The sequence below is a fragment of the Delphinapterus leucas genome, chromosome 2 (genome assembly GCF_059928025.1).
Source record: "Delphinapterus leucas isolate spDelLeu-1000000601 "Yukka" chromosome 2, BTC_Dleu_Yukka2, whole genome shotgun sequence".
Classification (NCBI taxonomy): Eukaryota; Metazoa; Chordata; class Mammalia; order Artiodactyla; family Monodontidae; genus Delphinapterus; species Delphinapterus leucas.
In genome coordinates this window covers 65,233,728-65,248,839 of record NC_143130.1, presented here as the reverse complement: position 1 = coordinate 65,248,839, position 15,112 = coordinate 65,233,728, and the positions used below count along the sequence as shown (strand labels likewise).

The 15,112-nt window shown below is 38.0% G+C and overlaps 1 protein-coding gene across 2 annotated transcripts in view; it reads right to left on the bottom strand.

Annotated features, from left to right (window-relative positions):
- Positions 1-15,112, bottom strand: part of NPTN (neuroplastin) — a 58,936-nt gene that overhangs the window by 33,665 nt on the left and 10,159 nt on the right. Inside the window, exon 1 of one of the 2 annotated variants that reach the window (XM_022579982.3) lies at positions 1,208-2,482. The exons of the other annotated variant lie outside the window; for it this stretch is intronic. Coding sequence (XP_022435690.2) covers positions 1,208-1,925 — 718 coding nt within the window. The 5' untranslated portion in view covers positions 1,926-2,482. Of the gene's footprint in view, positions 1-1,207; positions 2,483-15,112 lie in introns of those variants that run through there. 2 annotated transcript variants of the gene reach the window in all.

Here is a 15,112-nt window from a genome sequence, read left to right as displayed (position 1 = left end):
ACACTATCCAGAAAGAGGTGGCCACAAAAGCTCCTGTGTCTGATGTCTTACTTGTACCTGCTACTACAGATGAAGGGAAGGATTCTGAGCCAACTGCTCAGCTCACTGTTACCACACAGAGGAACAGGGTTGGAATTTAGTTTCCTTTTTTAAGACACAAGAAAGGCCAGTGTGAATGGCTTCCAAACTATTTCCGGGGTTGCCAGCCTCTGGAATGATAGTGTGGCAGTGACTGCTGTGCCAACAGTCAGTCATCAGAGTCAAACTATCTGTCAACAGATCCAACTCTGACTTTGAAACAGCATGATGGGGTTTTAAAAAATACTTTGCAGCTTAGAGTCACCTGGCTCCTAACAGCAAGACATAAGGAGGAAATCTCAGGCTGCTGCTTTTAAGAGAATAGGAGACTAGCTGGGCAGGACCAGTGAGGAGTAATACTGCTGCAGTGGAGGGCTGTTATCAGAGAAGCATATGCCACTGTTTTAGAAAAGAAAAAGAGCTAGAACTATGGAAATATCCAAGCTTACATGCCACCCAACAACCAAAACACATCACCACACCACACTCATGGCAACATTCCCATCACAGAACAGGATGACACTAAGTCACAGTGAGGGAAGAGGCTGGGCAGACACAAACTTAAAACCATAGAGGTGAAGGCAGCTACTCAGAGAGCTTCAAACAGATGAACAGAAGAAATAAAAAGTAGTTAGACTGGGGAGAGAAATAAAAATAGAAAGGCACCAAAGAATAAATCAGCAAAAGGATAACAGAAAACCTACTACAAAATTAAAGTAGAGGGAAAGAAACAATTCAACACTATCCTGGTTTGACTGCCTGGTTTTGTGAGTTTTAAGTGTTTTTTTTTTTCTTGTTGTTAGCCTCCCCAGTTCTCCCTCCCCACCTCTTCCCAATGCAGATGATTTTGGACAATCACAGATTTCCCCAAGTTCTTTGTTCCTGAGGAGAAAGACACAGAGAAGGGTTGGGGGATAAGGGAGGTAAAGAGGACAGCAAAGAAGAAAAAAAAAAAGTTGCCACAAATATTTTCATACACTACAACCAGAAGGATCGTGGGTTTGAAAAAACGAAGACAAGGGGTGGGGTGAGTGATCATACTGGGGAAGAGGGAAAGGAAGCAGAAGGGAAGGGTCATCGGGCCACCTCTAGTGACTACAGTACTACTACTGTAGGGTGCTGGACTCACTCTGAAGGACGCTTATGGTGGCCTGGGCTCGAATCCATGTTATGGAAGGGTTTTGCCTCAAGTCATTCCTCTTGGGGTCGTTGCTGGCCCTGCACTCGTAAGTCCCAGAGTCCTCCAAGGTGAGCCGGGTTATTCTCAGCACACTCACGCCGTTTGACCCGTAGGCGGTGTTTACGGTGACACGGCGCTTCCGAGCACCGTCCCACAGCTGTCTGAAAGACTCTGCCCGGTTGACTTCTGCGTACCACCACTGGATCTCTGGCGTGGGGCTCCCGACCACGTCACAGTACAGCTCAAAGGCGTCCCCAGTGAGCTTAGTTTCTGACATGGGCGACTTGACAAACCCAGCTAGAGGGAGGGGGAGCAGGAATGCAGTGACAGGCCAATCAGAAAAAAAAAAAGAATCAACAGGTGTTAATAGTAATTTAAAGGAAAGAAAAGAAAAGAAAAGAAAAAAGCAAATGAGCTGCAAAGAACAAAAAGGATTCATTTTTAAACTATAAAGAGACAGTAAACAGCATTTCATACAAGCTTTTAGAAGAAGAACCACCCTGGGAAGCTTATGAAGCAAAGGCAGGCTAATTACAAGCTGGGGCAGCCCAGGTGCTGGCCAGGCAGAAGCAAGCCCACTGGAAAGCGTTTTAGCAATGGGCCCAGCCAGTAGGAATGAGAAAGCCTCAGGTCTCGGGGAAATCTCTTTCCTTAGAGCACAAACCATTACCTTTCCAAACTCAGGCAAGTGATGAAAGATAACCGGAAGTGGCAACAGGTTATATGCAAGTCAGGATCTCTCTCTTTTGGATGGGTGAACACTTCGTTAGAGATGCAATGTCTTTTATGGGTCACAACAAGAAGTGTTAACTGACCTACTGACACCTTCTTTTGGGAGTCAGAGTCCAAATTTCAACTGAAAGGCTAGCAAATTTCTCTCATGCAGGATCCTATCCTGAATTCAGGTTAGACTTTCCCCACATCCTCTTCTTCCCTGGGCCCATGGCAAACAACCCAATTGTCTGTGAAGCAGCCTCTACCTGAATGCAGACCCTCAGGCACAGGAGAGCAAGACAATCTGTACTTCAGAGTAAGAAATACTATGGGGGTCAGCTCAGGAGTAGAACCAACAGTAACAGTAACTCAACTCATTGCCAGTGTCTGGAGGGACTATGCCCTCCATAATCCCATAAATTTATACAACTAGAAAAATCTTCTGAAAAGTCAGTCTTAAAAATAACCATGGGATAAAAATAAAAACAAAACAAAAAAATAACCATGGCATCTGACAGGCTCTCTTCACATAATTTAGCTGCCTGGCTTCTAGAGGCCAGATCAAAAAGAATGAGAACTGTACAATGATGAATTAAACTAAACTCTATGGTGAAGGCTAGGCTTCAACAACATTGCCAGGCACTGCCCAGGAACTAAAAGTTGATGCCTACTTCCAACGGCCCATAATTTGCTTGAGGTTACACTTCCATAAGACAAGGTGGCAATGGCAAAAAGAGAGTGAAAAAAAAATCCAGACTTACTGGAAGAACTTGGAATGGGGTCCATATCACAGTGCAAGCATACTCTCTCTCACCCATTTACTCCACCACCAAGGGTTCATTCAGCATTTTTACCAATTCAGGCTAAGGTAATTCAGTATCTAAAGTACAGGTGAGAAGCTAAAAGAGGGTACTCTGAGTCACTCTTGGGACCAAGCCAGATCCTCTGCAATGAGCAGAGTGGGGCCAGTATCTACCAACATCAGGTTGAGAATATTTCACAGGAGAGGTATGAATTCAATGGAAGTTTTCCTACAGACCAAAAGCCAAGGATATAATGGGGCTGGCTGAAAATGCAGGTTGCTAAGTGGAAATTTTTCTGTTTATATCCATAGAAGTATTTGCCTTTGGAGATAAACTCTACACCAGGGACCTCAGAACCCTAAGGGAGGCACTACACTTACTCAAGTAGAGGTCAAGAACTCCAAATTCATACTAGTCTTTCAATTCATAAAAGACTCAGAGTCTGGGAAGGACAGGAAGCAGTAATTAACAGCCTTAGATTAACTGTTCTGCCTTCAAATGCTACTCTAAGCTACCTTTTGAGATGCAATGTCAGTTCCTTGAAAGGAACTAGCTATGAGAGGCCCCAAGAAGCCAAAAAGATATCATTCTCAGATGCAGGGGAAGTTTTAGAATTCCAGCAGGGAGACACCAAGCCCCTGCAAGAAAAGCTGAGCTCACTTCCAGATAAAGGGGTACCCAAGAAGCTATGTTTTAGTCTTACAAACTGCCACCTGCCCACCTGTCAAAGTCAATGCCAACTAATATACAGAGAGAAGGAAGCTGGTTTTGTTCATTTTACTACTGGTTCAATCACTAAAGAAAACTGGTTATCAGTAAATCCCTAGAGAGCAGTAAAAAGTATTACTCTGTTTTAATCATATTCTTGATCATTAAGTGGAAATCACAAATGCTTATTCTCACATTCTCTGTGAACTGGGGGAGTTTATGTCCTCTCGAATGCTGTGATTATGTGCTTGATTATGCTCTAGAAATATGCTGCTAGTGGATCTGTTCTGTATTTTTTCTCCCTTCTTCTGAATTGCACTTCAAAACAAGCTTAGATTTAAGCCTGTTCATCCAATCTACTAACCACGCTAACATAAAAGGAATGCCTGCAAGTATGTCCAGAAACACCAAGAACCCATCCGATCCCAATATAATCACAAATCCCAACACACCACAATTCAAAGGTAGCCGAGAAACAGTCTGAACACAATTCCCCACTGCAGAGAACCAAGAAAGTCACTCAAACTGACATTGCAACCCCTGGACAAGACACTCCTAAGGAAGAAGGAACGCTGATCTGATTTAGTTCAGTTTTCTACTTGCATACAGGACAAGAGGACCAAGTTGAAAATGTCCTTTGAATTAGTAAATTATATGATATATATTTACGCAAACTTACCTAAAAACAAAAGTAAAAATCCCTTAAACACTAACAGACATCTGTGCTCTCTTTGACAGCTATTACTAGTATTACTTATCATTAGATATGTATTATCAACAGGTAACATTTTCTAAGTATGTGTTATGTGTTAGACGATGTGCTAAGCACTTTTACATGATCTCATTTAATCCTCACAACATGACATAGGTGCCATTATAATCCCCTTAAAGATGTGGAAACTAAGGCCCAAAAAAGTTGAGTACTTTTCCCCCAGTTATAAGCTAATAGTGAAAGAGTCTGGACTGGAATCCAGGTGTGTCCAAAGCCAAAGCATGGTCTCCTAACACTTTCCACAACTGCTGTCAATGCACCTCACTGGGCCAGGAAAGTTTTTTGTAGTTAAAGTTACAGATATTTTTGTCACCACTTAAATGTAATTAATTAATTAATAATTTCTGGCTATGAAAAGTCAGGACCCCTCCATTTGAATGCGCAGCACACTACAATCACTAACTCCTTAAAATTATAATTCTATTAAAGAATGGAGATAGAACTGCACAGAATCAAAGAGGTCCTAAAGCAATTCTGTTTGTGTATGTGTGTGCGTGTGCGTGTGTGTTGGGGAAGGGGGAGAGAAGAGTGAGAAAACAAAAGATGGTTCAGAAGCAAGACTTCCCCATAGTGCTGATGATTCCACTACTCTTCTCTTGAAAAGCCTGGCTTCATAGGAAAGAGTTTAAAAAAGACATTACAGACAATTCTCTGGTGGTGTGGTCAGTGGCCAAATTAATAAAGGGCAGCACCTGAAATTTTTATAAAACTTAACAGTTTAACATACATTCAATCTGTTGTTAAAAAGAACTAAGATCCTTCTTGTGGTAAGTTTAGTAAGCCTATCTAGAAACAGCCTATCAATAACACTTTCTTAAAATTAAATATACTTCCAGACAATGGAATATTATTCAGTGCTAAAAAGAAATGGGCTATCAAGCCAGGGAAAGACATGGAGGAACCTTAAATGCACAAAGCAGATCTAAAAAAGGCTACATACTATATGATTCCAACTATATGACATTCTGGGAAAGGCAAAACTATGGAAACGGCAAAAAGATCACTGGTTGCCAGGGGCTAAGGGGGAGGTGGGATGAATAGGTGGACCTCAAAGAATGTTTAGGGCAGTGAAACTATTCTCTAGTAATAATGGTGGATATATGGCATTATACATTTGTCAAAACCTGTAGAAGGTACACCACCAAGAATGAGCTCTAACGTAAACTACGGACTTTGGGTGATAATGATGGGTCAACGTAGGTTCATCAATTGTAACTAATGTACCACTCTGGTAGGGATGGTGTTAGTGGAGGAGGCTGTAAGTGTGCGTGTGGGCAGGGGATATGTGGGAACTCTACTTTCTGCTCAATTTTGCTGTAAACCTAAAAGCACTCTAAAAAATAAAGTCTATTTAAAAAATTAAATATACTAACTGAAAATACTTATAACTATGTACTCAGATTTATTTGCCCTGGGATTGAGTGTATCTGACTGCAGATAATTTTTTTTTTTTTTTTTGCAGTACGTGGGCCTCTCACTGTTGTGGCCTCTCCTGTTGCTGAGCACAGGCTCTGGACGTGCAGGCTCAGAGGCCATGGCTCACGGGCCCAGCCGCTCCGTGGCATGTGGGATCTTCCCAGACCGGGGCACGAACCCGTGTCCCCTGCATCGGCAGGCGGACTCTCAACCACTGTGCCACCAGCGAAGCCCTAAAATTTTTAATGATACATAAGTGCACAACTACCTTTGAGCAATGAGAATTCAGTTTTGCCCAGAGAAGCTAAGTAACATCCACCTATGTTGTGTTTCTGATGCAAGCACAGAAAACACAGGGCTCTTTTCTAGCCTATAAATCATCTTAAACCTTGAGATCACCCTGATCTCCACTAGGCTATCTTTATTAATGCCCTCCTAACTCCCCTGAACAGAAATCTCCCAGCTTAAGGAAAAGAATCTTACCCAGTACAGGAGGAAGTTTCATATGTGTTCATCACATTAAGTACTCGAGGGCAGATATTACATTTATGGGTAAAGTAACCACATAATTTATCATCAAAACGAGAACACTTTTAAGAAGGAAAGGGATGTTATGAATAATTTTGTTGCAATAGGCACAAACAGAATTATGATCACCCTACTTCGGGAAACCTGGAGGTTGTGTTGTGTAAGATCAAGCAATTAGAGGGGAGTTATCCCAGAGTAAAACTCTAGGTCAATTAACTTCCAGTTCTAAACACAGTATATTTGTGATTTACAAACTTTTCCCAAGAACGTTGAGCAATAATTAGAAAAGAACCCCTTTGATTGTTAAATAGCTATGCCTCAAATTTAAATGTATCTAGTCCTACAAAAGCACCTCCAAATTCCTTAGTTTTTTTTTTTTCCTCTATCAAAACTGATAAATCCTCAACCCCATTCTCCAACCATTATTTGGTAGCTATGCCACCCTTGGTTCAGATAATTTTCCCATTAACCAGAATCTCTTGCCTTACTGTAAAGTATGCAGTATATAATCAAACCCTACTGCCTTGATTTCAAAAGACAGTACAAGAAGATCAATGAACCCTAGTATTTGAAAAAGGTAGCTCTCTACTTACTAGTCTGAAAGTATTATCATATCTAGCAAAATTATAAACCCTGCTACAGAATAGGCCAAGATTGACTCTCTAGAATGTGTTATCAGGTACTCTCTGATAGTGTTTCAAAAATGAATGCCAAACTGCATAGTAATAAAATGCTAGACATATCAATTTAAATTGTGACTTTAAAAAAAGCATAAGAATGTGCAGAGGGTCTTCCCTGGTGGAGCAGTGTTTAAGAATCCTCCTGCCAATGCAGGAGACACGGGTTCGAGCCCTGGTCCGGGAAGATGCAACATGACACAGAGCAACTAAGCCTGTGTGCCACAACTACTGAGCCTGCGCTCTAGAGCCCACGAGCCACAACTACTGAGCGCGCAAGCCTAGAGCCCATGCTCCACAAGAGAAGCCCGTGCACCACAACGAAGGCCCAACGCACCAATAAATAAATAAATAAATTTTTTAAATGAAATATTGTATAGAAATCGTTCCATTTAATAACATGGGTTATATGTAACACTCTATATAATATTTATATTAAAATATGAAACCTCAGTTCCCTTGTGTGTATAATTAGAAGACTGGAACAAATGATTTCTAAGGTCCTTTCAGCTCTAATATTCTGTAAATCTACATATTATAAATGCTCAATTAATTGAAATACAGTATTCTATAAATCCATGAAGATGCATGAGGCAATAATGTGTTTGTGAGAAAGAGTATATTTTAACAAATTATAAATCATCTAGAAACCAGGATATGTCTCTAATTTTGTATCCCCACAATTCCTTGCTATACATATTATACTCAATAATATTTGTTAAAAGAATGCTGAGAAACACAATTCTCATTAACCAAGGATTAAGCTTAAAACCCTTTCATTAAATTTCATCCTATTAACAACTTAAAATGTACTAGTAATTATGAGTACTTTAATGAACAGTATAATAAATAAAACCACCTTTCTTTGACTAGAGGAGTTTTTCATATCAGAGCCATCTTTCTGAATATCAAGAGAATCATAAATTCTAGGAGACCAGACTATGGCATATTTGAATTTACCAGAGATTTCGTAGAAGTTACTTTTTATTAAAAAAAAAAAAATCAAATCCCTAATGTCAGTTTGTTTTCTTGCTATGCATCCATTAATACTAATAGGCAAAGAAATAAAAATTGAGTGTAAAACAGATTTCTAATTTGAAATTTTACTTTACAGTTAGAATGCAACTTTCCCATTCTTTTTCAAATTAGGTAATGATGCTACCCATCATCAATTCTAAAAAAGAGGGAAGTTCAGATTCCCTGTAAACCTCCTAGAATCAAAAACATACAGCCTAGAAATCTCTTTCTTTGAAAAGATAACCTTTAAGAAAAACATCTGTGGGGAAGGGGCAGGGAGTAGGACATTTTCTAACTGTTATTATTTTTTTTTAAAGAACATTCCAAAAAGATTACTGAACGCATAACTGAACATCTCTGAAACCAAATTATTATAACAGCAGCTAAGCTTTATTGATCATTCATATATGTCAGGCATAGTGCAAAGTATATTATATAATTCACTACCCCTTACGTTTGTACTGTCACTCTACAGATGTACAGAGGCAGGATGTACACCCTGGCTATTATAATTCCAGAGCTCAAATACTACCTCACTAATAACAATGTTTTGTTTACTATGGACAATTAGAACTAAATAATATCTTACATACATTATTTAACTCAAAAACATTTTATCTTAGAATGACTGTCACACAGCATGTTCTATTATACTTCTTTCTCATCACCGTTACCAGTTCAGGCTTTTATCACTACACCACCATCCCCAACACCACCATCCCCAATTATCTAACTTACCTCTATGGAACTTCTATGTGGGCCTGTGAGTTTAAAAAGTATTTGACATTACTAACTGTGACTTACTGTTTTAAGCTGGCATTCCTTACTAGTAAACTGGAACTTAATAGTAGATCTCCAGTTCTTACTGGCAGATCTTCAAGGTGGTTGCTACCCCCCTAAGATTTTCTTCCCACCAAGCGATGAAACGTAATAGTACTTTCAATCCTTTTCCAAGCAGGGTCTCAACAGCACACCTCTGTTTTCTCCTATCGAGTGCATATTCCTGGATTTCAAAACTCAGGACACATGACAGGTAGCTCTTTCTCACAAAGAAGCTGACAAACGTTGCAATAAAAATTAGTTTACCAAGTCCATTTTGCATAGGATATTATCTTTGTGCTATTTGATAGATTCTGCCTTTAAAGGGATCATCTTTCTTTTGGTCTTATTTTCTCAACCGTGGACACATGTATTAGTATAAATATTTTAATCATCTACCTTGCAAAGTATACACAAGACCTTTTTCAAGCAGATTATCAAGACTGCCCAAGTGGACTGTGAACCAAAAACATCCTTGCGCAAAAACTTCAGAAGTAGGTCTACAAAGGGGTCATCCATTTCATTAATTTTAAAACCCTGCTCCTTAGGCCCTAAGGATTCTTTGGAACAATCAGAGGATTCCCTCTCCCCCAAACAGCTCTACATTTATCTAATTAACAAATTAAGATTTGACTTATTTTTTAAATAAAAAGAAAAAACTTTCTACTGCTATAGGTTGAAAGTTCCTAAATCTAATTCTTGCCCCAATCTAACACTTAGATATACCACAGTCCAAAGGGGCTGTAATGTAGTTTCGAACCCTCACCAGAATTCAAATTTCCTGATTCCTGTTCACTAATGTTCCATCTACTAAAATCTGTTCCTTCCTCAATTCCTCAGGAAATCCCAATATTCAGTCAACAATCTAAATCTATTCTCTTCTTTCATAATTCCTTCTCATTTGTACTCTTATCTTGTTTCGGGTCTTCATTATCTCATAATTCCACAATTAGGTAGTACCTCCACCTCCACAATGAGGTGGAGGATCAGGTTATATTACTTACCTACTGCCCCAAACACCAGCAAAAATTATTGCTGCTTCTCTTGAAAAGGGATAGCAAAATTGTATACAGAATGCTTCTATTAAAAATTAGTGGAGTGGTCCCAGGAATTATTTACATGGCTAAATAGTAAATGTATAAACATTTAAGATTTCCACCAAAAAAATACGACTGAGGATAAAAATACAGCAATATATTGTTCTTTTTCCATTTAATGAAGCTTTTCCCTGTTTGGAATGAGAAAGGTCCTCTCAGTGTGCCAATTTCTATATCAAGAATTCAGTCATCAACATAATTCCCTTCAGTGACAGTAACAACAGATGTATCCTAGAGGCTCCATACACTTATATAAATGAAAATATCTGTCACTCCAATTGCTATACTCAAAAAATGAAGGCTATAAATATCACAATGAATTATAACATAATTAATACTACTAGAGCATTACAGCCTGTTAATGACATATCTACAAAGAACAAGCTTTGAAAAGATACACAACTACTGACAGTGCTTATTCCTGAGGAGTGGGAATCGAGGGGTAAAAGGGGGAACTCTAATATTTTACTTAAAACACCTAAGTATAATCTGAAATTATCATGTTAAGCAAGTTCTTTCCTAATTTTTTAAAATCCAATAACTTTCCTTCTTTTTCAAAATTTTAAATTAAATAATTCCATGTCAAAATGTTGTTTAAACACTATCCAAGGTAGGAAGAGTCATCCCCTCTGCCTGCTAATATTGCCTCCTGTAGTTAGCTATACTTATTCTTTTAAAGTTCAACCCGATGAAAACTTCATTAAACTCTAGGCAGAGATAGCTGACAAGCTTATATATCTGGTTACCTCAGGCTCACCTGGTACTACTGGGCCTGTCAAGTTTTTCCAATGGTGTATTTTGAGAGTTTAAGACTCGATACAATTCTTGAGCTTTTTCAGTGACAAACGGGATAGTGTTGCAGAATGGTAAGGTGACACTCTTAAGACACTACTAAAAACACATTCCACTCAAATTCTTTCCCATTCTGACTTTAAATAGCTGGTAAAATATACGTACCTGATACTGAAATACAAATGCCAACAAGCTCGTACTTCTGGCTATTTCTGAGCAGTTTTCACTATAGCTTAATGCCGTTCCTAGAGTTAAGAACTACTACTCTGTATACTCTAATGGGGTTTTTTTTCTTTAATGCTTATCAAAGTTTGCCCTTTCATCCTACAGCTGTAAAATCTGATTACCCCTAACACTATCCCCACCCCATAAGTGAATTTTAATGTCTACCTGCCACGGAGTAGCAAATTATATGCTCCATGGGCATACATTTCAGAATGTTTCATGTGCACTCCACAGTAAGAGGTAGCCTTGCAGGGTTACCTCTAAAGCACTAAAATTTACCAGCCCACACCAAGTACCTCACAGTTCACAATCAATATTCATTACTAGCTGCCTGCCTGGAATTCTTTCTGCATTGATGTCCCCAGTTCCTTCAGGAATTAACTTCCTTTGTAACTAGGCCTCGAAGGCTAGCTAAGCCGTTTCTGAGAAATATGGACATTATGACCCTGTGGGGATTAAAAGATTTAAAAAGCATGTTAGAAAAATCTCCATATAAAGAAAACCATTAAACAGCTACTAGGAAAAGCGAAAATACCCAGAAGTCACAATATGCAAACACACGAGCTCAAAAATATCAGTCAATTAAGCTAAATTTTGTCTATTAGAAGTATAATAGAATTTGCTACCTCTCTGCCCCTCAAAAGGATTCAAATAAAACAGGACAAAGAATTTAAAAGTGCCAAATGTTTATCTAGAAACAACTGAAGATACCAGAAAGGACAGGACCAAGTAGATACGGGTAAGAAGACACTAAAGTTGAGATAGGAGAAACTGGGGGTGGGGGTTAGACCTTACAAAAATAATATATACATCATCACTAAAACATAGGGCTCAAAATCATATTGTGGAGGAAAACAAAGATGAACAACAGAATCTGAGGATAGAAGCAAAGAAATAAAGCACAGGTATTCCTTTAACCATTTAGATCAATTGTGTTAATTACTAAAGAAAAATGAAAGTTAAAAAAACAGTTTCTGCTGCTAAAGTATGAAAACAAGATGTACAACAAGATGTATATGCCTCTAAAACATTTTACACGAACCAAGAAAATGTAAAGCTTTCAAAACATTCACTGGGCAATTGAAAGAAAATCATACACCAGAGTTTCCTAGTAAAAATCATGTTGCTAAATTTCTAACTCAAGTAACAACTATAAAAATATGTCACTTCCATAGCATAATCTAATTTTGAAGGTGCAATAAAGTACTGCAGTACTAGCAAAATTACCTGCTCCAACGTTACTTCAAAAATAAATAAATATGCTAAATAAAGATCATTGCTCTGCTAAGATTGAAAGCTAACCTCAAAGACTAAGGAGGCTATTCTACTGAAATAGTTTGGAATCTGTAAGTTTAGTGTTACAAGCGTCAGGCTCCAAATAGCTTAAAATGGATCAGGCTCCAAATACCTTAAGTGGTAGGTAGGTTGTGTGTTAACCTAAAAATTTCATTTTAATTACTTCCTTGTTTCTGTTAAAATTAAGAAGCAACTAATATCCCCCATATTAGAGATTTCAAATTTCATAACCATTTCACTATAAAGCATAGCTAGCTTTCAAACAGATTAAAAAGTAAACCAAGATAACTGAAAGGATATTAGTGAAGAGAGAAAATCTTATCAAACATGCATCTTGTGTCAGCTATCATGCTAGTTCATTTATGCATGCAATCTCATTCTAACCTGTGAAGGTGTGTATTATTCCAAATAAACAGATGAGGAAACAGAGTAAGAGGCTTGGCAAAAATCAAGACTCCAATCCAATCTCTTAGGCTTCAAAATCCATATCATAATTCTTTGGTGAAGAGGACACAAAATGCGGGCCCACTGACAGTTTTATTTGACCAGCACAGTATTTTTAAAAGCCCAGCTTTCAGTGTTTTCAGTCAAAGCATGCATTATATTCTCCACTTTAGCAAAAGGTACTTGCCTAGCTCCTATGGTAAACGAGTTTGCAATCCCTGCTTTAATGCATGTCAACAAAAAGAATAAAAACAAGTGAACAGCAGCTCTCCTTGCCTGTCCGTTCCTAGAAGAGGTGTGGCTTTGACCAGGGGTTGTCCCGGGAACTAGGTGCTGTAATCCTTTATCAGAGGATACTTAAAAGCGCAGACACAAAATGGAGATATTCTCAACAGGGGCTGCTCTGACTTTTATGGAGCATTCTGAAAATTTGTGGGTATACTTTTGGTTAACACAATGATTGGGATAGCATTACCAGCCTTTAGTGGGCTGGGACCAGGGATCTTCAATATCCCACAAAGTAGGAAAAGTCTTGCACAACAAAGAATTGTCCCTCTTCCTACACAACTTTCAAATGACATTCAAGATGAAAACCTGGTCTGAGCCTAGAACATAGCTCTGTTTTAAATACACCACAAAGTACTCTTGCATGGTTTTAATCATCATTCAACTTTCCAGGAATGCAGTTACTGTGTAAAGTGAGGAGAGATTGTACTTTTGCTTCATTTGGAACTTTACCAAGAGTTCACCTTTTCAGAAAATCACATTATCAACAGCAATGCCACCTGTGATATCTGAGTCACTAGTACAGCATAAGTCTGCACTTGTAACTGTCACATTCCTGGTTTTTCTACATATGGACAAAAACAGCAGACTACTTCATTGTCTTCCTGTGTAGTCATGCCTGAGCATTTAGACTGAACTACTGAATAAACATTTTACCAAGTTATTTTCTCCTTTATATTACATTCAAGGGATTATATATATATATATTTTTTTTTTCTTAATAGTGTGCATGTAGGTTAAAACACCTATGAATTTCACTTCAGGACAGCAAAGGCGAGTTACAAAAATGTGTTAATAAAGAGAGGATACAAGAAAGATACCTGACATTGCTTTCTGTTACATACCTGGGGGAGGGAGAGAAGGAGGATGAAGGGTAACACGGTGTCCCTGTAACTAGGTTTAACTTGAGAACAGTACTGGGAGGTACGTAACAAAGATTACAAAAAAGTCAATATTGACCTTCCCTCATAGAGGGAGATAATTCAGTGAAAAGGCTAGTCTGGTAACAACCATCTAAAATGCACGTTATGATATGATATAGTCATAAAACCAACCCTGAAATAATCTGGCCCTTCTCACTAGAACTTTATTTTCCTCTTCACTTTCCTATGAACTACCAGAGTTGTAGTTAACCCATTAAAAGTAAACACTTTTTAAGTACCAGGCCCTATAATTCAAAGCTATACATACATGCCACTTTACAGTAAAGCAGTTTATAAAGCACTTTCCATACATTATCATCTAATCTCATAAAAACCCAACAGATTAAGTATTATACTAATTTAAAAAATAGAAACCACAGGAACTGAAATAGAAACAGAATTCAAGGCTACTGCCAAATCCAGCGCTCTTTCCATGCAACTACATTGCCCCACAAAACAACCTTTTGAACATAGTTTTTATTTACATTTTACATTTACAAGGGTGACAGACTGTATCAATTTACTTATCCAGTACTATTGTCTTCAACTCAGTTTAGGCATCAAAGTTAAACTATACTAATTTTCTAGTTTCATAAAAACCATGAGTTATTTTTAAAACTGCCTTAAATATATTTCAAATAAATATGTTTAAGTATAGTTATGATTATGCTTTATGTTACTTAATATCATTCACCCTGGGGCCTATCACACTGTTCAATTCTTATTATTCTTATAGCCACCTCACCCCAGTCCACACCAAAAGAAAAGAAGGTAGATCTCTTATACTGAATGACTGACACAGTGACATACCTCTGATCAAAGACCTTACAATAAATCTCATGAAACCATGATTTTTTCTTAGTACTGAAATTTAACAATAAAGAAATTACATCCCTCATTCACTTTCCCTGACTCTCTAAATCGGGCGGTTATAATTAAGCAAGTTAAAATTATTCTGAACCCACTAGGAAGAAAAGGGTGTGGTCAGTCACATCTTCATTCATTCCTTTTCTTCTTTCAAGACAAAAATGCAAATATGTTCCAAGCCCCTAAGCAAAAACTGAAAAAGGACAATCCTTGAACCAATAGCCCCAGAAACATCTCTATCATATACCCTCAGACAATAGTGCCCTAAATTTTAAAATATTTTAGGTAAGGAGAGAAAAGGGGAATTGCTAAAAAAAACAAAACAAAACAAAACAAACAGCCTGAGGCCCTCTCCTCACACCCTTCTTGAAAATAGCTTTAATTTTTAGAGAATAAATGAAAAACTAACTCTGTCAAATGTAAGGTAGCAGAAATGAAGGAAAAAAACCATATAGAAATGTGATGTAACCA